The 23,483-nt window shown below is 44.2% G+C and overlaps 1 protein-coding gene across 2 annotated transcripts in view; it reads left to right on the forward strand.

Moving 5' to 3' along the window:
• Positions 1-23,483, forward strand: part of PUF60 (poly(U) binding splicing factor 60) — a 252,737-nt gene that overhangs the window by 42,162 nt on the left and 187,092 nt on the right. For both annotated transcript variants that reach the window (XM_085604603.1, XM_085604604.1), the window contains exon 2: positions 9,548-9,643. In XM_085604603.1, coding sequence (XP_085460729.1) covers positions 9,548-9,643 — 96 coding nt within the window. The remainder of the gene's footprint in view (positions 1-9,547; positions 9,644-23,483) is intronic.

A 23,483-nucleotide genomic window follows, 5' to 3' on the forward strand; every position in this document is an offset into this window, starting at 1 on the left:
ACTGGGAACAATAATGTGTTTTGTGAGAACAACTGCAATATATCACCACAAAATATTTCAACATTAAACCAAAGCACCGGAAAGTACCCACACATTTCTGCTTTTGAGGGCTTAATTCGATCATGCACGTTTAGTATGATGCATGGTGTGACAACGGGTAGGGGCGAGCATCGACATGGAAAACGTCAGTTTCCTGTTTTCTGCACCTACAGTTGTTCACCTCTGAATGTCAGCCCATCAGAGTCCTTTGGGATGCAAAGCATTAATACCAGGGGCTTGTGACAGCAGCATTTGTGACTGCGGTGCTGAAAGGCAAGTGCCCTTTCTCCACTAGCGCAACAATTTCTTTTGGGAAATTAATCTTTTGGTTCTAAACATCACGAGCTTTCATTCATAGGACAAAAGGAGTTTCATTTCTGGGGCCAACAAACATTCTTGCCTCGCCTGGCCGTAGGCTGGGAGGACTGCTATGGGTCCGTATCCCAGCGCATCCCTATCGCAACATTAAAACAATGATGGAAGTTTTAAACCGGGTACTGATATGGTATATCTATTTGCTATCGTCCAATCTGCATAAAAACAAAAAACAGTATTGGCATAGCCAATAGGTCTCGCTTTTGGGACCTTATAAGTATATTTACTTTTTCTATAATCGTGGCACGTAAAGCGCGGGTGCCGCGATTATTGCAAAAGTAAAGAAATAGAAAAAACATCCATTTCTTTACTTTTGCTATAATCACGGCACCCGGCTTTACGTGCCGCAATTATAGCAAAAGTAAACCTACTTATAAGGTCCCAAAAGCGAGACCTATTGGCTATGCCAATGATTGTTAATTTCCTGTATTAAATCTTGCCCTTCATTCAGCTACTCTGGAGCAGTTCCATTTTAATATTTTCATAGTTATTTTGGTAGTTAATTACATAACATGGAAACAGTCTTTTTGCACATTGGTGTCAGCTTATACGTTCAGTTCAGGGGGGAGGAGGGCCCTAATATTCTCATTCTTATTGTAAATCTTCTCACTTCTCTGATCACCTTAACATCTCTCATTATTAATCTCATGGGTAATAGCATAGAACCTGCGACGTGTTTGCCAAATACATATCTTCAGTCTGTTTCCTATTGGCCTTATGTGCTCATATGTTTTTAGGTCTCGCCTGAGCTAGCGCATGCGTTGCTCTGGCGAGACATTTAATAAATGGGCTTCAAAAATCCGACTACACACTTTTTGTGTGGCCTAGAGCGTGCGGTTGCGAGCACAGTTGCGAGCACAGGTGCCATCTGGCTTTCCTCTCTCGTCATATCTCATTAAGTGCATCGCTCGCGGGCACCCTTACAGCGCGCGATCTCGTCCGCGTCACTTTCACGGCCGCGCGGCCAATGCTTGTTCTTGCTTGCAATTCGTTGACCTGTAACTTTGAAACAGGCAGTTTTTTCTAGGTAGTTTGCATTTCATTAGATGCTTGTGCCTACAAGTCGATGTTTTTCTTGAGGCTATGAAAAGCATGTTATAGATCACGTGAATACGAACATGCAAAGTAGGACTGCCCTTTTGTAACGGTGGGCTTTGTGCCTTTCTCTGTAATAATAGGCAAGCTCAGTTACTACCGAAGCTTCCCTCCCCCACCAGGCACTTTTGTTCCCGCCACATCTTTCAGAAACCCATGAAAGCAGCGAGCAAACAGTTGTCGTAGATACTGGCAGCACCTCAGTTAACAAGTTTTAAAACAAAGTGTACGAGTCCACGTGAATACCCTTAATTTCTAGTCCAAAAGTGCAACTAGCTAAACCACTGCCCTATTTAAATTAAATGAGCGACATGCAGAGCTATAGTTATGGCTCACACGCAGGTATTTTCCTTTTTAGGTATTTTTTGGCTTCAGTAATTTTTCTCTGGGTATATTTTTCCCGGGTAATTTAGTGGTTTACTAATCCATCGCAGACTGTGCTTCCTGTGCCATTAAATAAAACGCATACGGTTGCCGCCGAATCAGACCTTGGTGCATGAACGTGAGGACGTGCGAATAACGTGCTGCGCTACGACGTGCTCTGCAAGAGAATTCGAGCCAGTTACCTGTATTGGTCAAACTTTGCAAACTGCCTCCAGTCCAGTGGGTTGCTTTTGTAAGATTCCATTATTGTCTGCACCTCTTCAACGTTGATTTTGTCGCTGAAAATATCTTGTGCAGAATCCGAATCGGATCTTGTAGAGTTTGCGTCTTTAACACTTCTGTATGGTCCATCATGCAAGTCTTTTGAGCAGTGGCAGATTCCTGAGCGCAATGACCGAGGCTCACACCCTTCGAGCAACAATTTCGCACCGCCCCAGCCGGCCTCACTATTTACCGTCCCAAAGTTACTGTGGGATGTACCAACATCCCAGGGAGGGCGGATCCCGGTAGCTGACGGGGTTAATTCTGCCACCTAGGCGCTCGACTGCAGGTGCACACAACATTTATACCAATGTTCCGCCCATTCTTCTAGCTCCTGCCTGATTATCAAGCTACATGTGTTCCTGTTTGGCATCGGTTGCAACACCCTTTTTCTTAAGACATGCCCCGATTAGATCCCCATTCCTTCAGTAACCTTGGTAGACCACCATAGCCTGTAGCTGGGTGATGTGCTGGGTCTTGCACTTCAGTTTTGTTTTTATGCTTGAAGAGACAGCCGAGTTCGCTACCAAAAGAGATCTCTGAAGCACACTGCGAAATCATATGCTTAGTAAAAGAGAGGGCGTTTTTAATTATTGTGTTACATGCGAATATTTTCAATAATGTAGCTGTATCTCATGTAAAAATCATTTTTTGGGGTAGTTGTGCCCCGACTTCCTTTGTAAACCTGTGCCATTCAGCTCTCTCCTTTTTTCTTTACCTGCATTATTTTTTTCTGCTGACTCAGCAGGTTGCGAGCCCAGTTTATATAAAAAAGCACCAGTGACAAGTGTTAGCGCAGAGGCCAGTTCATTAAAAAACAAGCATTAGCATTGGCATAGCCAATAGGTCCTGTCTTTGGGACCTTATAAGTGCTTAGCCATGCAACAGTTGATGTTGTTGCACCAAGGATATTGTGCTGCATAACTAAATAATTATAAGGTCCCAAAAGCGAGACCTATTGGCTATGCCAATGCTTGTTTCAGTTGGCATGCTAACAATCTATTTCATTTGACATCTGCATTAAAGAGCATAAATCCCACCGCTTCCAGACAAGAACTGCTTTGGATACTACACGTTGTTCCCCGTCCTGGGAAGAGCACGCTGCTATTTCGGACTCTCATTGCCTTGAGTGTGTTTTGTATTTAATAGAAAATGAAACTGTTTTTTCCGCTTGCTCCTGGCCTATGGCCGCGGCCTGTTATATGTGCTTACGAACTGCCGGGAGCTTTGCCTCTGGCTCATTTGAATGTGTGGCGTCGCATTGCAGGCCCTCGGGCTCTATAGCGGCCGGCCTTGATGGTTGTAGGCCCTTGTCTGTATTTTATCGTGTGATAGCGGTTTCTAATAAAAATTTTTTTTTTAAAAAAGCATAAATCACAAATTTGACATTACAATATATGCTTTACTTGTTATTCGTCTATATTAGTCATCTCTAACTAGATGACCCTGCTGTAGGTGAACAGTTTGGAGCAGCACCACTGTCACCTTTTGGAAAGGACATTAGTATGAAGTAATTTTAAAAGGTAAAGAAAGGAAACACACATTCCCTCTAATGCATGCAACAATGGATAAAATGCAAAGAAATTTCAGTGGAACATTGAAAAACAGTAACTGATGAAGGAAAGTGTAAATAGTAACACTACTTTTTCCTTCATTCATGCTAGCTCATTCTGCCGACCATTTAAAACTACTTATGTAGCATGCACGCCTGCTTGTGCTGCAGTTCATTATTTGGACACCTGTGCAAGCATCAGAAATGGGTGCCAAATGTACTACAAAGAGCCTTGTTTCGGGTGACTTCTGCCGCAAAACAAATATATTGTCACTTCTAACCTAGTGGAAAAAGATCTGAGATGAATATGTCGAATCATACTATTCCCCACTGCCCACGGACCTCTCCAAAGGTAGAGTACTGGCAGAAATGGATATAGTGTACCTGATCAAGATGGGGCGGTAATGGAATACAAACAGTGCTATCCAAACATGTCAGCCTCTTGAGCCTACAAGGAAGGGGTAGCCAGATGTTCGGTAGAGTAGCCCCACGGATTTAATTTAATGAACCAAATGTGAAGCCTTTTAAGTCTGAGGGCCATTGGCTTACAGGGAGGGTGTAGAAGACTCTAAGGACAGTGAGATTGCTAATTGGTGGAGTCATATATTACTTATTTTGTTAGCCATTTTGGTGGCAGCCTTGCGCTGCGACCCCTCAGTAAGCTTGGAAGTATTGGAGAGCGAGATAAATAGATGTATCTTCAATATGTTTAGCTTATGCGCACAGAGAGCTAATTTTTACTTAAAGGTCAGTTTAACTATGTTGCTGCTGATGCCCTACTGTCCATTTTGATGCACCTGTAAAATTTCGCTCTAGTACATTCTTGATGCTTCAGTAGGGCAGCTGTTTTGCGGGTGGAGTTAAAATCATCTGGAACAAATTTTGTAGGTCAAGGGGAGAAAGTTATTGTTATTGCTTCCTGGTGTATTGTACCACTATTAACTCCTTTCACGCTGTTCTTTTTTTTTTTTTTACACTTGTAGTCTATTTTCTTCATGGAACCCTGTTGCACAAACTCACACTCGCACACTCTCTCCCAACATGGGAGCTACCCAACATTTTGAGTTGGGTAGCTCCCATTTCTCCCCCTGCCCCAGAAAGCTGAGTCTTTCTTTTTCCCCTACCCCTCACAGTTAGAGCAACAGCTTTTATTTCTTTTATGGTGGGCCTTGCAGCTGCCATTTACTGTTGGGCTGCTCCACATTCCATAGGTGCGTTTGCATACCTATATTGCTCCTTCACCCAGTCTTTATTGCTCCCCTTATCCCTGCCACCCCACTTGCTCCTCCCTTGCTCCCCCAACCTCTCAGGTAAATGAAATATTTTTTCCCATTTGATTGATTTGTTTTTGTGGATTGCGTGGCAGCTGCTGTCAGGCTGCTTTGCTTTTCAAAACGTAATTTCACCTTCATAAATGTGTTTTTGTTTGTGTTAAATTTACCAATCCAAGCTGAGCTTGACATCTTGGGATTGTTAAATTTAAAAAAAAGTCAGCCCTGTCATTTCGCTAGTGCAGCACATACATAGTGACTCATCAACAGGCAAGTGCACACCAGCAGAATGACATGGCTGCCAGAATGGGCTGCTTTTTTTCCTTCTACGTGGATCTGTAAAAAGCCTTGGCATAGATGATGGGTTGTAAAAGCACAAATCAGCTACTCTTGTCTGTTAATTAGACCACAATCCAGGAGGTATATTTATATAAACTTAACTTTGAGAGATACAAAGCTCGGCTTCCAAGTATGCTCTGCCAGGCCCAACTGGTGCAAAAAATGTTTTATACCGTTTCAACTTAATTGACATATATTGAAATAGCTGAGTCATACATATATGCACATCAAATAATTTGTAAGTTAAGCTTAACCAAAGCTTTAACAGGAATCTTATCAAAACATGAATACATTCGCATAATGCTGAGGACAGGTGCGGTTTCGACATCTGCTGTTTGTCATCCATTCTTATCTACCTGATGCTTCATTTCTTGAAAACAAAAGGGAAGCTAACAAAAATAAACAGGTCCTGGACTTTTCCCCTTCTTGGCCTAAGCGCAAAAGCCAGGGTTTGTACAGCTCCATGGCTCATTAAGTCACAGCGAAAACACAACATGGTAGGACAGTGACTGAAAATAGATGAGTTTCGTATTTGATTGTTGGCTGCTTCGTTCTGTGTTTATAACGACACCGCTCCTCTTTTCAACACTCGCGCACCATTGACTTGGCTTAATCCGAGACATCTGGGTTTGCCAAAAGATGCAGGACCTGTGGTGTATGTTATTTCTGGGCGGAGGGCTTACATCTAATCTTATGTGGCAACATTTGTACAATGCGTTTTAAATACTATGCAGTTCATCTGAATACATTATCTCCTTTGTAGTCTCTCGCCATTACCTGGGCACTTCCTGTATGTTCATATTTTCTTTTCCTAACCAAGCCCCTCCTCCCTCATATCCTGTTCAAGTTAACATGACTACCAGAATCATAGAATTGGGCTATCGTGCATGGCTTTACAGATTCAAGGCAAAGATTTGGGTTAATGTCTTATTTGTACTCAAGTGGTTTGATGTGCTGCTGTGATTTCAGATTTCAGTAGTGCTCAATATCCACCACACATTTCCTTTAAAACCAAACAAGCATTTGCAATGCATTAGGTCTCGCATTTACGCGAGTTTGAGCTATTGACATTGCAAATAACAATGCCTATTGGCATTGTCATTTACAATGCCAATAGCTTTAACGCGTGTAACTGCAAGACGTATTGCATTGCAAATGCTTGTTGCTGTATTGCAAGTAGCTGCTGGTGTAAATTATTTAATAGGACACTCAATGGAATCATGAGTGGGGGATGGGGCATTAGTGATAGGCTGGTTGTTATAGTTACTGTGTGGCAGTTAGTCTGCCTCAGAGCGCTACATTGGGCAGAAGATGACCGGACGGAGAGGGGTAGACAGCATTTTACACTTTGTGGGGTAGATACCTCGTGCCTGGGGGGAAGAGGGGGGGGGGCAGGGGGGCGCTTACGCTGTACTGCGAGCAGGGTTGCTCTCAGGGGTCCAGCCTCTTGCTCTGTAGGGGACCGCTGGAGCGGTGTCCAGGTGGCCCCTAAGAATAGGGACCACAGCGCCCCCTACACAGGGAGAGCCTATTGCCGCTGCCCATCCAGGATGGCGCTGCGCCGTGATTGGTCCGCGCTTTATACAGGCATGAAGCCTCTTCGCCCAGAGCAGTTAATCATTCATGCTTTCGAGCAGCATTGTCTGGTCCGGTGGACTATGCATAGGCAAGCCACTGCCTATTTTTGTGCCCGAGTGCATTAACAGGCAGACTCGTTGCATTCACTGCTAGTAGCCCGTTAATACAAAGTGTTTTGCAACTGAGGCAGTGGATTGTCGCTCACAAGCGTGCTGACTGAAACGTTATCCGTCCAGCAGGCTTTAATTTTTTATCGCATGGAGCGGCTGACGTTGACGGCAGAGGGTTAACAAACATCTTGTTATGTTGGGGTATGATTTAAAGTGAGCTTACATTTTGAGTAATAGTGAAAAATGGTCTAAGTAAAGGTAGTCAAAAATCGCATATTTTTCCCTCCTGCGAAATTTCAGACTTCCATTTACAAATTCGCCAAATTCTGCTTTGAATGTGAAATGTGGTGTAGCTTGCATCACTCATGACTTTTCATGTGGGCACGCTCTTCGGTTACAAAATTATTTTGAGATACTGGTTCGAGGGGAAAAAACAATTTTCTGTACAAATCAGACGCAAACATGATGCAAAAATAAGTTTTGAAACGTTACAATTTCTGCAACGTAGTTAAACTTTCTGCCAGACCTACCTTAGTCCGAGCTTTATTCCTGCATAAGGCACGAACCAGTCACAGCGCCTTCAAGGACAGCAGAGACAAGAGACAGGCAGGGCCTGGGAACAGAGCTGTGGGATGGTTGAAGACCGGGATCAGCGGCTGCAGGTGGAAGAGATGGTGGGCAGAATAATCGGAGGGAGGGGGGGATTGTGTCTGTAGAGGGCGGAGAATGAGCAGCAGGAAGGAGGGAGCGGGGCAGTTGGGATAAGAGAAGGGAAAACAGCAACAGCGGAATTGAGAGAGAGGAGGGGGAGAAGGGAACTGCTGGTATGAGATGGACAGGCAGGGTAAGAAAAGAGAGAGATGCGGCTGCAGAAGAGGGAGAGGGGCAGGAAAGAGAAATGAAGAGAGACCAGGGAAAGGAACACGAGAGAGACGGGGAGACAAGTTAAGAAAACGGAGAGGGACTGGCAGGGTCCGAGAAGGATGCACATGAACCGCTGAAGGAAACTGGAGAGGCAGACAGGGCCTGAGAGGGTAAGGGGGGGGACTGTGGAGGGAGGAGCCGAGGCGAATCTTAAGAGAAGAGAAAACAAAACTCATAGAGAGGGTTACGCAGGGCGAGGGGAGAGTATACATTGCAAAAGGGAGGGGGGGGGGGGTTGGTCCTTACAATCCGAGAAGAGGGAGGAGCCCTTGGAGGAACGGGTGTAGGTTTGTAGCCGGGAATGAAGAGGGGAGGTGGAGGGGCGGAGTGGACTAGTTAAGAGAAGAAAGGATAGCAAACACTGAAGAGGGGAGAAATACATTATCATTATCAGGGAGGGAAGATTTGTGAAAGGAGGAACTGCATGAACAGCAATCTCCCCATGCCTAACCAAAACAAACAAGCATTGGCATAGCCAATAGGTCTCGCTTTTGGGACCTTATAAGTGTTTAACTATGCAACAGTTGCATAACTAAATACTTATAAGGTCCCAAAAGCGAGACCTATTGGCTATGCCAATGCTTGTTTTTTGGTAGGCACGAAGAGCCACCCTCCCCGTGTAATGCCAGCTGCTGCAACAGGGGGAGGGACGGACTCTGAGGAGAGAGAGCAGAGGAGGAAAGGGCAACAGAGAACCAGTTTGCCATGTAGGTGCGAACGTTAAAGTGAAAGTAATCATTTTGCGGGTGCTTTGAAGTTCGCAGTGGCCGCGCGGCTCACTGAGAACATCAAAGCGCCTGCGAAATGTACACGCAGGCTGCCAAATGGTGCGCGCGCCCGGCGCACATGCACTGTAGTTGGGGGCCTGAAAAGCACTCGTTTGCACTTCCAAATGCCCGTTTTCTATAGCTCTCGCCAGAGCAGCGCTAAAGCGCTGGCTCAGGCGAGACCTAAAAACAAGCCAAGCCACGAAAGTGAAAGTTAAAGTGATCGGGCGGAGGCAGAGGAGAAAGCAACTTAATGACCCGTGACTGAGGAGACAGATGGTGGCTGTGTCCGCGAAAGTGATCAGGCAGTGCTTTTCAGGCTGCCACATGGTGCACACGCCCGGCGCACATGCACTGTATTTGGAGGCCTGAAAAGCACTAGTTTGCACTTCCAGATCCCCCTTTTACAAAAGCTCAGGCAAGACCTAAAAAGGGAGCATTCCTCCTGCAATTGCATTACAACATTAACACTATATATCTATCTATCTATATATATATATATATATATATATATATATATATATATATATATATATATATATATATATATATATATATATATATACGCTTCATATTGTATATTAATCCATTGCCATTCAGGTGTACGACATGGCAACAGAGCATAGAGGTCACTTTTATGCCTTTATGCCCTGTTTTATTGATGTAAGTTGAATACTTAGATTTGCATTGAGTGGGTGAAATTTGTTTAGTTGTATTATGAGCTTTACTTTCAGCAGCTCCTGTAATTTGGGAGCGTATCATTTGTTCAAATGTCTATTCGGTAATGGGGGCATTAAGTTTAAGAAGTGCTAATACTTTTTCAGTTGTAAATTGTATTGTTTTGTATTCTAGGGTACTGAAACTATAAAGCTAGAAAATGGCCAAACTACAGCAACAAAGCTGGGACTTCCTCCTCTCACCCCAGACCAACAAGAGGCCCTACAGAAGGTAATCCTACTTTGCACCCTGTTACTTAAACCTAACCAATACTAACAGTTTTTGAGTGTCCTAAGAGATTTTCCTGAAGTCACTTGCCGTATGTGACATCACCCCAGTAAATTGGGTGCATTATGCTCTGACTTTTCTCTATTTTAGGGTAATGAAAAGCATACAGGCGGAAAATGGACAAAGCGCAGCGTTTTGAATACCACTGCCCACCAGCCAGACTGCTGAAATAACTGAGGGCCAGTGTGACTTGGGCAGTAATCTTATACATCTGTGTAGCCCACGAGTCGTAACTGGACCCTAATGTTCAAGAAACACGTAAAAGTTAAACATTTGTGGCATTTCACACACTGAAATTTAGAATAATTGCAGAATAATTTGCACGTCATGTGTCTGAGAAGTTTCCTTTATTACCTTTCCTGTTCAATGTGATGTTTATGCACCTAGTTAGCATGTGCCAGACAACACGTGGTGGTCTTTTCTTTTTTTAGTTTGTGTACATATATAACCACAGCACTATTGTGTACGAAGTTTGCAATGGTTAATGAATTGTAATTTCAGCCTCTGCAGCTTGTGGTCCACGTGATCTTATTTTTGTTTTCGTTAGAGCTGCCAATGTACTCCCAACAAACTGACAGAAGTAGGACTGCAAAATATAGAGAGAGGATTTTTAGGCTACAATATGTTGTCTGTGTTTAAAGGTATGTGTGGCAGCATGTAGGAAAGCATACATTTCGATAGCGGGGTTTCCAGCAAAGATGAAAAAAGTAACTGTAGGACGATAAACAATCGATACATCAGATTATGTGGTTTGAAGTTCCTTAATACACCTGCTGAATGACTATCTGAACAGGTCTATATTTTGGCTATAATATTGGTATGACTGAAGACTTATCAGCAGCACTACACAACCCTCATTCTTGCAAAAATTGATGGTGTTGAAGAATTAGTAATTAGCACTTGTGCCTTTAATGACTATTAGTAGGTAAATTGTATGTGGAGAGAAGCAGGTCAACTGTGTATATGCCATGATGGAGTTGGTTAAGTATGTACGCTTTAAGGTGTATGTTTGTATTCTATATGTTCAAATTGCAGTTAAAGTGGACTGAGTGCAGTGTAAGCCACCACCATTTTGTAACGTACTGTAACAAGTGGAGGGGTTTGAGGCACCGGATGTAAAAAAAATGTTCTTCGTTGGATTTTGTCATTAGAAACTGACTTCATGAGTAGGGGGGTTTGTTAAGGATTTGGTAGGGGTAAAATTGATATTTGGGATGGAATAGCAAATCCCGTAATTTTTCTTTAGGTGAGTTTTCATAGAAATAGCAGATTGGTAGAGCTTAAGGCTTTTGCTTTGCGCATTCTTCACCTTTTCAACATTTTCCTGCTGCTACACAGTATTGTGTGATTGAATGACTGATAGGCTGCTGGCTTGTCCAGTCATTAACGGACTTCTAAGGTCGAAAGTCCCTTATGCTGTGTCAATGTGACAACCTGTTCCTCATTTTTTCATCGGACATGCTTGGTATGCTTACTTTTGTGGAAGATCTACCAAACAAGTCTCCTGACCAGTGCTTTCCTAGATTTTGGTGTGCTGCTCGAGCAGAGTACCCAACGGTGTTGAGTTGTTACCACTCACGTGACCAGGCCATGAAACTAAGTTTTGTCTGTGGCAGCTTATTATAGTAGAATCTAAATGCTTTTTGACCACTCATTGATAAATCTGTGTGTGTAGAACATCCTTGACTGGACTCCTATTCATGATGGCTTGTGAGGTGTTCAGGGAAGTGGGGCTTAGATGGGAAGAGTATGGTAATGGTTCCCTTCTCTCTTGCTTTTGTGTAGCCCCTATGATCGCAGTGTGCTCCACAGGATTTAGCCAATGGCAAGATTGCGTTCTCCCCTTTTTCTCTGGTTGCACTTAAGCTGCTCTTTATTTTCTCTCTTCCTTTAAGAATTATATGTCAAACCAAGGCGATTTGTCTTGCTTTAAATCCTCATCCTAGGCAAATGAGAAGTAAAGTACCCTTGTTGCACTTGGTATGAACCACACCCAGTTCCCGCAGATGGACTTGTGACCATGCCAGTGTAATTTCTGAACAAAGGAATTTCCCAAAGGCAGGGCCTAGACTGAACTTTTCTTATAGAGATGATGTGATGGCTCCTTACCACTCTCATCCTGTGGTTTATGTTGCTGAAGACATGTCTGAGAGACACTTTCACCTGAAACTGGTTGTCATGGTGCTGTGGTACACAAATTACATTTCAAATTTTGGAAAGGTGTTGTTCAGCGTTTAAAATCTTACGCTGAACTAAGTATAAGCTGCCTCTTGAAGCATACTTCTTGCAGTTTACTTAGTGCTGGGTAAGATGTTATACGTTGACCAAAACATTTACAAAATTTGAAATGTAATTTGTGTACCACAGCACCATGAAAACCAGTTTCTTTTAGGCGTAAGGGAGTATAGCCTGGAGACTGGAAAAAAAGAAACGGATGCTATTACTGAAGGAGAAAAGATGTATTGTTCTCTGCAAAGAGTATCTGCCATTCAGGCAGTGCCTCTATTCAGCTTTTAGAATGTTGCCATGAAGTTGAAGTCCCTGGTCCTGCTGATACCGGCGAGTGGCTCCTTTAGGACCTGTATGCTTCATCCTGCTCTCATTGCAAGAGCGCTAAATTCACTAGCATAGTGGCAGTTTGCCCTGTGTGTCTGCACTCTACATTGCCGCACTTCCTTCGCTGACCATGCATGACCTCCATCCTGTGTTGCTGTTTTTTCCCGAGACTGATGTCCTTATGGGAGGAGGGAGCTGATGAGTGAGGTGATGGGGGTGTTAAAGAAGTGATGTGAGTGGGAAGGCCCAGGTGTGATGTAAAAAGCAGAAGAAGGAGGGCGAGGTGAAAGTTCAGTGAGAAAAGGGTGAGCTGGGGATAGAGATGTGATCGTGATGAGATGGTGAGTGATTTGGAGAGGGTGAGACAACAGGGTAATAATATCTTCTTTAGTACTTTCTTTAGGAAACTAAAGTGGGGTTTTAGTGTGGGATCTTATAGTAGACATCATGAAATTAACCAAATAGTTCTAATTGTTAGGTCTGGTGTTAGCCAAGAGATTTTTTGTGTGTGTGTCATATATGAACTAATGAGGGCTTTCGGCTTGCCCTCTTCATCCATTGCTCTGTTATTCCATTGTTAATTTTCTTACTCCACCCACTGCATCAGAGAAGTCCACTTCAGTCATTGACTAACTTCACTGAGAATGACATCTCAGTGAAGCATGGAGCACATCCACAATATTTCCCCTCATGTGCCTCGGACTACTACAGTGATGTGAGCTTTTTTGAAACCAACATAATTTTGCTGTTGTACAGTGAGTCTAACCGCTTCCCCAGCAATAAAGTTTTGCAAATCCCATGACAAAACAAACTGCATTGACCAAGCCAAAAGTTTGGTGACCAACGCCATACTGATTGGCTTTGCAAGTTCTCATTTTGTGTGTAGCGGTGGATGTCTAATGGCTTTAAACTGGCCATTATGGGCAATGTGTCACTTCGTTTGTACTGTGTGATCATACCTGATAGTTGACACGGTCATTATTTAAAAGTATATAAGGTGTTGCTGGAGTTGGGATGCTTGCTAATCCCTCTTTTGACTTTCCAAGCATGTAATGGGTGAGATAGGAATGCAGCTTTTTTAAGTAGTGTGCATGGGTTTCGCGAGTTTTGAATGGTGAAGGTGCTTGGGTGTGACCTTCCTTTCTTTCATTGTGGGAAAAGTGCATTGCATGAGGAGCTATCAACTTTAGCATTTGAGAGGAAGCGAACATTCAGACATGAATGAGATTTATATTTGCAGGGAGCTGGTAGTGTCAGCTAAAGATAGCTCAGTGGATCAAAAGACTGCTGCACAGTTTGCAAATTGTGTTCTTTTAATAGGTCCTTGTTCAGATCCTGACCAAAGCTCTTCATCTCCATATGATTTTTTTTGTGTTAATCGTTTTTATTAAACATGTTCAACTAAGAACGTAACAGACGATATCCCTATTTCATTTTAAACAGCTTGCAGATTGAATTGCTGCGGGATGTAGGAAAAATGTAAATAGTCATTGCGCTAAAGTCGTATTGCATGGATGTTACAATGCTATGTGGAGTATCCATAAGAAAGTACCAAAGTAGTAGAGGGATTAACAGTCTGGCAAGACGAAGGCGCTAGGAGATAGACAAGTGAGTGGCTGATGCAATCAGGGCCGGCAAGAGGGCGGCACAGGGATATAGCACAGGGGAAGCAGTGGGATCCGTGCAAACGAATGGAGTTGGAGGGGAGATGTCCCATATGAGCTGGGATTGGGTGTCCACGTTGGAGGCCGATGATTGTGTCGTGGCCAGATACATCCGTTCCTCCCAGGGATTATGTCGGACTGTGATCTCATGGTGGGTGGCAGTCATCTTTAATGATGCTTTGAAGGTGGGTCAGCACTGCGGCCCATTTAATTGATATGGGCTGTTTGAGGAGACACCTTGCCTTTTCTTTGCGAATTTCCTTGCTCTAAGCTTCCGGCCAGCGCTCACTGCCAGGGTGCAACCAGTTGGAGCAGCAGCCACTTCAAGGGTGTAGCCTATTTTGCCAGAGAAGTGTGAGATCTGCAGACCTAGCTGCCACCTTGTTAAGTTTAGAGCACTTGTAGATGCTGAGGGCGCCGGCCTCCAAAGAATCTAGTTGTTTACATTGGGAAGATTCAGTTACTATAGTGTCCAGAACCACTCGCCAATTGTGTGCTAGGACCCTAGGATGTGGATGAGGTCCACATTATTAGATTGACAGTAGGGGTAGCAGAGTTGAGGGCCTGGGAAGATCTAGTTCAGTTTAGCAGGGGTAAGGTATTCTCTGTTTATAATAAACATCTGGATACTCTCAAACCGGGCAGTTCCGGAGACTAGATAAGTATTGTAATGCAAGCACCCACTCTCAATCTTAAAGTCCCCTACCAAAATCCTTTTTCCCAAAGTTAATGGAGCAGTGTAAGAGGGATTAGAGTGCTACCATAAGGCTACAGTAGAGCCAGATGACGAAGTGTCGTCCTGTACCTACTACGAGTAATTTCTGTACAACTGTGTGGGTTTGTGGCTCCTCGTGAGTGATTCTCCACAGCATGCAGCAGGTCTGCTGAAGCGGACTATGCATTGGATATTGCCCTTGAGGGATGCCGAGCTCTGCATTGTGTTGCAAAGTAAGTGATGGTCTTGGAAAAGGTCCTGTAGGGTATATATGCTTTTGTTGTGCCAGTGGTATAAATCCTTGAGTGTAAGGAGTTCAGACCATCCGCACAGGCCTTGGAGCAGTATCTCTGGGTCATATGGAATGACATGCCGAATTAGTTGGAAAACTCGGCTGACACATCCGCAAATGTGTTTGCACTGTAGTTTAGGGAAGTAGGAGCTAGAGCAAATCCTCAGATTAATTTTTTTTGGTAAGCCCTGACCCGATCAGAGTCTGAGGAAGCGGTCTGCAAGCCAGCAAGAAATCCATTGGAGTTGAACTTCTAGGTTACAGGGATGTGAAATTCCTATAGCCCGACACCCGGGACATATTGTTTGGGGTCAATGGTAGCAAGTTTTCATGTGCATTTTGTCCTTGGGACAAGTAGTCCCAACCTCCTACAGCACAAACCCTTTGGCTGCCAGTTTACAGTACCACATTATGGATCAGGGAAAGGCATTGTCTGCAGTTAAGGTAATATTTGTGTCCATGTATTAATGCTGTTCAAACTTGTATTTATGGTTCATTAATGCCAAGCCTTTATTATTAGGGTGAGCGCTCTAAGTAAATGTTGTAAACTCAGACTGCACTGCTGGTTCCAGTATAAAAATGTGCACGCGTTTTCAATGTTTATCAATATGAGTCTATGTATAATGCTACCAGAATGCTCTCTGATTCGATGCAAATATTTGCAGAAGCTTGAAAGCAATATTTGATTCTTTGCTTTCAAAATAAAATGTTTACCAAAAAAATGCAAAAACATTTCACTGAACGACTGTAAAATTTTTAGGTAGCATATCTTTGCAGCATCATCTAGTAAAATGTGTTGATCTATGCTAGTATTTCCCAAAAATATTCCTATTGGGAAATCAATGTAATCAGTTTTAATAAGATTATGGGAAACAAAAATAAACCCGCATTGGTAAAGCCAATTGGTCTGAAATTGTTTGGTCAGCCTTTTGGTTTTGTCAATGTGTAACCTGTTTTGGCATGGGTTTTGTAAAACCTTATCGGTGTGGGAGCTGCCGGGCCCTCCCCATTTTAACAAACCTTGCCAAAAGCAAAAATTGTTCTGTTCTCAAAAAGCAAACATTGCCACAGTAGTTCCTGGCACTAAACAAAACGACTGTGTTGATATGCTCCTTGTGGAACAGAACAGAATGCTGTCACTCACAGTGAATCTAGCCGATAGACAGAGAGGGAGAGAATTTTAATAAATATAAAAGGTCATAGTTCACGCCAGACCTTATTAGGGGCCCAATTATTAAATAAAGTCTCAAAAGTGCACCCATGTCCTTGCATTAATTGCAGATATACGGCTTTTGTGAATTCACAAGACTTTACAGAAGTAGGCCAAGCAATACTACTCCTAGAAAATATTAGTGAACTGCATTTTAGCATGAGTAAATGTGCAGGTGTCGATTTGCTCATGCAAAAATCTGAGTGTTTGCAAGTTCACTTTACCTCCACCCACTTTTCCCCTACCCTGGAAGAAGTTTTATGTCTGCCATTGTCAGGAGTAAATTTCCAACCTTTCTCAGTATGGGAAAAGATTAGAGAAGAGTTGGTGAAAACCCTTAAAACATGCAAGTTAGTACGTTTGGACAGACTCCAAAGGGCATTCCAGCCCTGGAACTGTTGCATACCACTACCTTCGGCCCCAGTATGCAGATCTGCGGAAATTTGGCAACATAAGGGAATTGCTAGGATTCAAACCCTACTATGGAAGGAGCCCTGGCATAATCAAAAAAACTATTTCAGAGCTCTGATATAATGATTTTGCTGCCATAATTTGTCCCCATATTACATGGCACAAAAGGACGAGTGAATTCTGTTACAGGATAAGTAGATTTATGAAGCAACCTGCCCTGTGGACAAGTAGATATTTCATTAAATTCCACACACCTGTAGGTTATACTGCTCAAAATGAGATAATTTAGTCTGCCCTGGTCCACAGGCAACTGAAGTTTACTTGGTGCTATCCGGTGATGCCTGGATCCCCGAATCAAGTCACAGAACACACAGGTTCTTCCTTGGAGGAATGACTGTCTCTTTAGCGAAGTAATATAGTAAGTGCGGGAGCATCACCATCTTAGATAGCTCCTCTTTGCCCGAGGTTGCTAAAAGGAGGCTCCTCCAAAATGTAATCTGGGCACACAGCAGTGATTCGGCCTGAACCAGGTTGTCCTTGTATAAATCTGTCTCTGTATTGAATATTCTGATCCCCAAGTGACTCAGAAGAGGGCTCCAGAACCAGATTTTATATTGCTGAGACCATTCTCTTTCTGAGGCGGTGACGATCTGCCTGCATTTGCTTACAGACCCCCTTTTCCAAAAACCTTGGCATGAACATATCCCCCCCCCCCCCCCCCCCCCCCCCCCTCCTCTGATACCAGATCCATGCTCATGGGATAACTAGGCCAAAGTGGGACTTTTGGTAAGTGGCTGCTCTGCTGCTCTGGTGAATTCAGGCAAGTCACAAGACTGGGGAGGGTTGTAGAAATTGGCACACAGTACATTTGTAGGAACAATTGACAGGTGCACAGGGAGGGGTTGCAAGTGACATCAGCATGATTAGTTTAGTGATGTGGACTTTGTGATACCTGATGCCAACGATGGTTAGAGGAAAACTACAGGAGTGGTGATGGTAAGGGTGCAGGAATATGGAGGGTGATAAAGTGAGTGGCAGAATCATTTAGTTGGGAGTGCAAACTGTGAATCGTGAAGGTGTTGGGTGAGAGCCGTTGGAACGTTGCAAGAAGATTGTGACACGTGAAGTTTAGGGAAAGAAGGCGTCCAACTGGGGAAACAGCAGTGAGATTGCAAGCAGAACAGGGCCCTTGCCCAGAGAAAACAACCCAAACTGGTGAGTGCAGTGACAGATGGTAATGTGGTTTCTCATAGTGTACAGGACTGCTTGGCACTCTGGCCATCCTAAAAAGTAAATGCTATGTCAAAGGGGAGGAGATGGCAAAAGCGATCCTGTGAGGGGGTGGGGGGGATTATGGACTAGTGTGGGTGCAAAATCTGGGTCAGGATGAATGCAGCTGAACTTTGGGACGGGAGCAGGCATAGCAGCTTTATGAGGGTAAATAAGCAGAAACTGAGGCCACTGACAGTGGGAGCAGAATGGGCTGCATGCAGTACAGTGGGCAGTGCTATGCAGAGTGCAAGCTAGAGGGCAAATGGAGGCAAGAAACTGACTGGTAATTACAGTAGGATCCGGGTGGAAGAGAAGGGCCGGCAAGGGTTTTAATGGGGAGCAGGTCAATGAAAGCAGAGGGCTTTGAGGCCGGGGATGAACTCGTAGTAGGGGAAAGCAGGGTGTCTCGAGTCGGACTTAGAAGTGATCTGTGGAATGTGTGGTAGAAAAGGGCCAAAGCTTGGCGGGAGATGGGATGGCAGTACCAGTGATGGTCAAGTGATCATAGAATTGGGCAGAGGTCTGGATGCGTGGAAAAAGTATGTGGCGGTTACAGATGATCAGAAGAGGTGAGTGGCAAGTTTGACCACTGGATAATTGAGATCAAAGCAATGCTGTCCACCTGTGAGGGAGCCAATAAGACTAGTATGCATTGGCTAAGCTGTGGGTGTGGAGCTGGGGCATGAAGGTAGGCTGCTGGCCATGGTGCTGGGTGGAGAGCATAGGGTCCAGGCTGCATGGAAAGCTGATAGTGAAGTATGTCAAAATAGGCCGGTGGGCAGAAGGAGGGATGTAGCCATTAGGTGGAGGAAAAAAGCAGAACACGAAGCACCAGGTGCGGTGGATCAGGAGCGTGAGAAGGTAGATTTAAAATTGAGAGCAGATGTCAGGTTTCAAGGCTTTATGAATATGGTAGATGAATAAAGTAGAGGGTAAAGCTAAAGGGTGGAGAGTGAAAGGCCGGGCCTGCCTCATGAATGAGACTGCTGACCCTGAAGCCAAGTTGCAATTCCTCTACTTACTTGCTAGATATGTTTTGTAAGGAAACAGCGTTTATACTGGTTTATCCCGACAGTTGGCCCCATTTTGACTACTCTGTACAGGTTTAATGGGTCTGAAAATGCCTTAGTCCTGCTAAACAGGATTCTGTGCATGCACTTTGACCCCAAATGGTGTATGTTTAATTGGCTGGTCCCGAGTTGGCATAGCTTAATTTGCAAGTCCCTAGTATATGGTACCTGAGGTACCATAAATTAGAGTGTCCTTCCTTAGCACTGCAGCACTTGGCTCCCAGTATGGCCCTGCTGACTGGCAGGGCAGTTATTAACTGCTAGCTCGACTTTCCATTTAAGATAATGGCAAAGTCCAAATCTTCCTTTGTAGGGCGAGTCTGGGCAGCGCATGCGCTGCTCTGAGAGGGACGTGAATCTCCGCCTACTCACCGCCCACATTTTTCATTGGCTTGTCATTGTCCACTGTAAACTGTGGCTGTTCATTGGTCAAAAGTCCCGCCTTGTCTCGTTTTGTAACCTCCCATGGCGACACCCCGTTACGTGCGTTGTTGCTCTGTAGACTTTGACAGCCTCCGAACACTGTTTTCTCAAATATCATTGTCAGGACACGCTCTCTCCTAACGCTTTTTAAAAATTTTATAGTACGCCTTTGAAATGCAATAGGTCTGACATTTGCGAGAGTTTAAGCTATTGGCTTTGTAAATGACAATGCCTTTTATTTATCTGTTTTGAAAGCACATAAATAAAAGGCATTATTTACATTGTCAATAGCTCAAACTCTCATAAATGCGAGACCTATTGTATTGCAAATGCTTGCTTAATATATGTAAGTCACCTCTATGGTAGCCTAAAAAGCTAAGGTAGGATGCTGTATGTTAGAAAGTGGAACATACACTTTTACATGTTCCAGCAGTAAAAGCCCTACATTGATGTTTTTACTGTGAAAACTTTAGTAACCCCATTGGCAAGTACAGAGTTACAGGCTGACACCTCAGCCCTGGTAACTTCTGAATGTGACTCATAAAGTCAGTACTGTAAGGTTTCAAATGAATCAGTGAATTAAATCCGATTTTTTAGTTAAATTGAATGTCTCTGGTGGGCAAAGTGCAAATTTAGACGTTGCCATTTTAATTGCCTAAAGGTTTCCAGTGCCCGCTTACTGTTGTACTCTGGGTCTGTCCTGCAGACAGCTTTCTGCCCTCCTGGGGAGATGTGCTACTGACTCCAAGGAAAGGTAACAATAGAGGCCTGCCACTGGAGGAGGTGTTACCTCCCCAGGCACAAAGCCAGGTAAGCTTCAAAGGCAAGCTGCCTTTTGAAGCTCAAAGGCAAAGCTGCCTTTGAACTTACCTCTATTGGGTAGGTAGACAGGCTGGCACTAGGGACAAGAAAGGGTAAGCCACTTGTCAAACTGGTTGTCCTGGGGCATGATGCCCACTTGGTTGCCACACCCCAGGGATGGGCTGGTGAGGTTCACGCAACGAGAAAGAGGTCTTGCAATCTTGAGAGTGGGCAGAATGGTGCATCCTGGCATAGCCAGGGAGGGTGGTCACCAGGGAGGGAGGGAACCTGGTAGCCCATTGGCTACCAACCGCACCTTGCCCTGAGGGCATTTCTGGAGCATAAATGGAGCACCTCTAGCACCATGACCTCCGATCTAAACTGACCTGGAAGGAGGACCGAAGAACTGCCTGCTGCACCGAGGTACCAGCAAAGAGAGGCTGCACTGCACCTTGTGGCTAGCGAAGAGAGGGACTGTGCCTGCCATGTCCTGCTCAAGAAGACGTTCTCTCCAGAGCCCAGCAAACCCAAGAACCTCCAAGGGCCAGCCAACTGTCCTGTTGGCAGCACAGGGACACAACAGCTGAAAAAAAGCCTGCTGGGGCAAGTTGGTAGCCCAAAGTCTTTACGTTGCTATCACTGCCTCTGACAGCCAGAGTTCCACTCAAGTTCAGTGAGCCCGGAAGTGTTGTTGTAGAGCTGCTTGCGCCCTCAGAAGGATTGACCTGTGACCACAACACCAGGTGACTTGTAGTCTAGTGGTAACTGGACTTCACCCAGACCAAGGAGAACCTTGTGGGATGTCGACCCTGCAACCTGGAGCCCTGCACTATCTTCGTGGACCAAGGAGTGCATGCAGGATGACATCCCCCCTGGCAACTGAGTCACAGATGCAGCATTCTTGAGCATCCTTCCTTTGCATCAGGACCACTTTCATTGAAAAAGCTTGCAACGGATGAAAGTGCCAGGATCTGACTGAGGATTGCTTCTCCTGTTAAGGTAACTGTTCTCGAGGACCTGGTTGCTGATGCTCCTGACTGGAGTTGGTCGCCTATAGTGACTGCATTACACCTAACCCGACTTATCAATGAGAATGTTTCTAAGTCTCAAATTCATTGAATTTGCAGTGCTGGTTTGCAGTTAAGTGAACTGACTTGACTTATTAATTATTTTTAATCCTCTTATCTCTGGAATCCTTTTGTGGATCTTTTTTGTTTTGGTGTCTAAATTCATATATAAATTTACAAATCGGTTGCCAGATTTCTTGAGTGTTGCCTATTTCTTCAATTGTTTTGGTGCTGTTTAAATGCTTTACACTAGTTCTTTTGTGTAAGCTTGCTGCCCAGATAGAGCTGCGGGTTTGACCGGCGAAACCTACTCGTCTGAAAGGAGGTTGGTAAGTATTATACTGTGAGGTCACACCAGATAATATTCCCCATTTCTTCACATCTTCTAATTCAAGAAAAAGGATGAGTTTTACCTAGTCTCCCATTTCACTCAACCAGGTGAGAGGATGCACAGTCGCACCAATGCCCTTTTTTCTATCAGAACATGCTTCTTGCTGCACAGGTTCTTTGTGCAGTTTTTTCCTCTTCCTTTCATTTTCTGACTCTTCTTCCTTCACCTGCCATTCACAACAATTGACACACATCTGTTTCCTCTTAAGGGGCACAGTTGTCCTGTACCTTGTGTGCTACGATCAGTATGAAGCCCCTACAAAATAATCTGGTTTGCATGTGGCATTAGGGTGACTCTGTCTGAATGGGCATGTTGTATACGATCATTAGTAAATCAAGAGATGGCCGTGGGGGGTTCCAAACCTAGGCAGAGTACAGAGCATTCTTTGTCATTGGGGCAACAAGATACCCTGTCTCTGTACCGTGTTTCTACTGTGTCTTGCTCCTTTATCATTATTGTCCCGGTGTATTTTCTGTGGTAACCTCAGTGAGGGTGGCAGTACATAACATCCTGTTTCATCTGCATGTTTTTATCTCGCTCTAGGGATGGGTGCCAATATGCCTAGGAGTTGAGGGTTCTTTAAAGTCCAATCCCTTTTCCAGCTCTAAAGACATTCTCCATTGGGTTGAGGTCCTGAGTTGCTGTTGCATCTTTGAATTGAGCTAGTCTTTCAGTGCACCTTTGCACAAGGGCTGCCCTTCCATGGAGATTATAGGTAATCCTTTGAATCTTGAATTACTTCTTAGAAATCATTGCAGTGTTGGTGATTAAGGGCATCTTGCACCTAGGTTGTCCTCCAGGCCAAGCTCCACCTGCGCCCTACAGTTTCTCATAGTAGACTACTTGGATCAGATGTAGTCAGTCGGCCCCAGTCCATCTCTAGTGCCAGTTCTAAAATCAGGATTATTCTTTTACTATTCAGGTGGACCGATGCTTCCGCCTACCCTGGACACACTGTGTTCACAACCAATCCGTCAGACTTTGGGAGGCCCCATGTGGGCTTCTTCCAACATTGTTTATTTGGACGGATTAGTTTGGTCGTTCTTCATTATCATATGGGAGATAAAAGTGCTGTTTCTGGCTTTTATGCCATCTGGCATTGGAGCTGAGGTGGTTCACAGTTGCCTAGGCCAATCTCATGCTTGTCTCAGAAAACAATCCGGTTCAGTAGCAGTCTTTGCTACCCACACAAGTGACAACTTCATTTAGAAGTTTATTTAGAAGTTCTTAACTCCATCTTAGAGGCCTGGCGGCACCTATCCTTAATCATTGATATCACCAGATCTTCAAGTATTTGGAGAGTATTGCAGTACATTTGACGACAGACCCATGTGTTATGTTGCTTTGTGGACCTTTTATGGCTTTGCCAGTTGTGGGTCTCCGATCTCCTTCAGTGGGTACTTAACCTCTCTCCCAGAGGAGATCGGGCTCCTGTCCATGTCCAATGTTTTGCAGTCACTCAGTCTGAGAACTTGGTTGTTAGAACGTACGTATTGGTGCACAATACAAGATAAAATGGTGTATATTCTGTTAGTGTCATTTCCAAGGCATATCAACTCACTAGCGTTTGTTGGGATATGTAAAAATCCACATTCTAGGTTTTGCCATCATCCACCTTGAGAACAGGATTCTCCAGTGTGGCCATGGTAAATCAGTGTCCTACTCCATTCAAGATGAGGTCACCATAATACTTCTGTTTGGTCTAATACACTTGTTTCCTTCCAGCGGTCTTTTGCGTTTTGACTCGGTTTTGCACTAACCTTTTGATCCACATGGGCGTCTGTGAAATAAAGCTACTTGGCTGAAATCTCATCCAGGTGTAGCCCTGTGTTCCTCTGAACTGTACAGTGGTGTTGCATAGGGCAAGTGATGTTGAGGACTCAGTCAATGTTTGACACTAAAGTGTTGAAT

The sequence above is a fragment of the Triturus cristatus genome, chromosome 5_1 (assembly GCF_964204655.1).
Source record: "Triturus cristatus chromosome 5_1, aTriCri1.1, whole genome shotgun sequence".
Taxonomy (NCBI): Eukaryota; Metazoa; Chordata; class Amphibia; order Caudata; family Salamandridae; genus Triturus; species Triturus cristatus.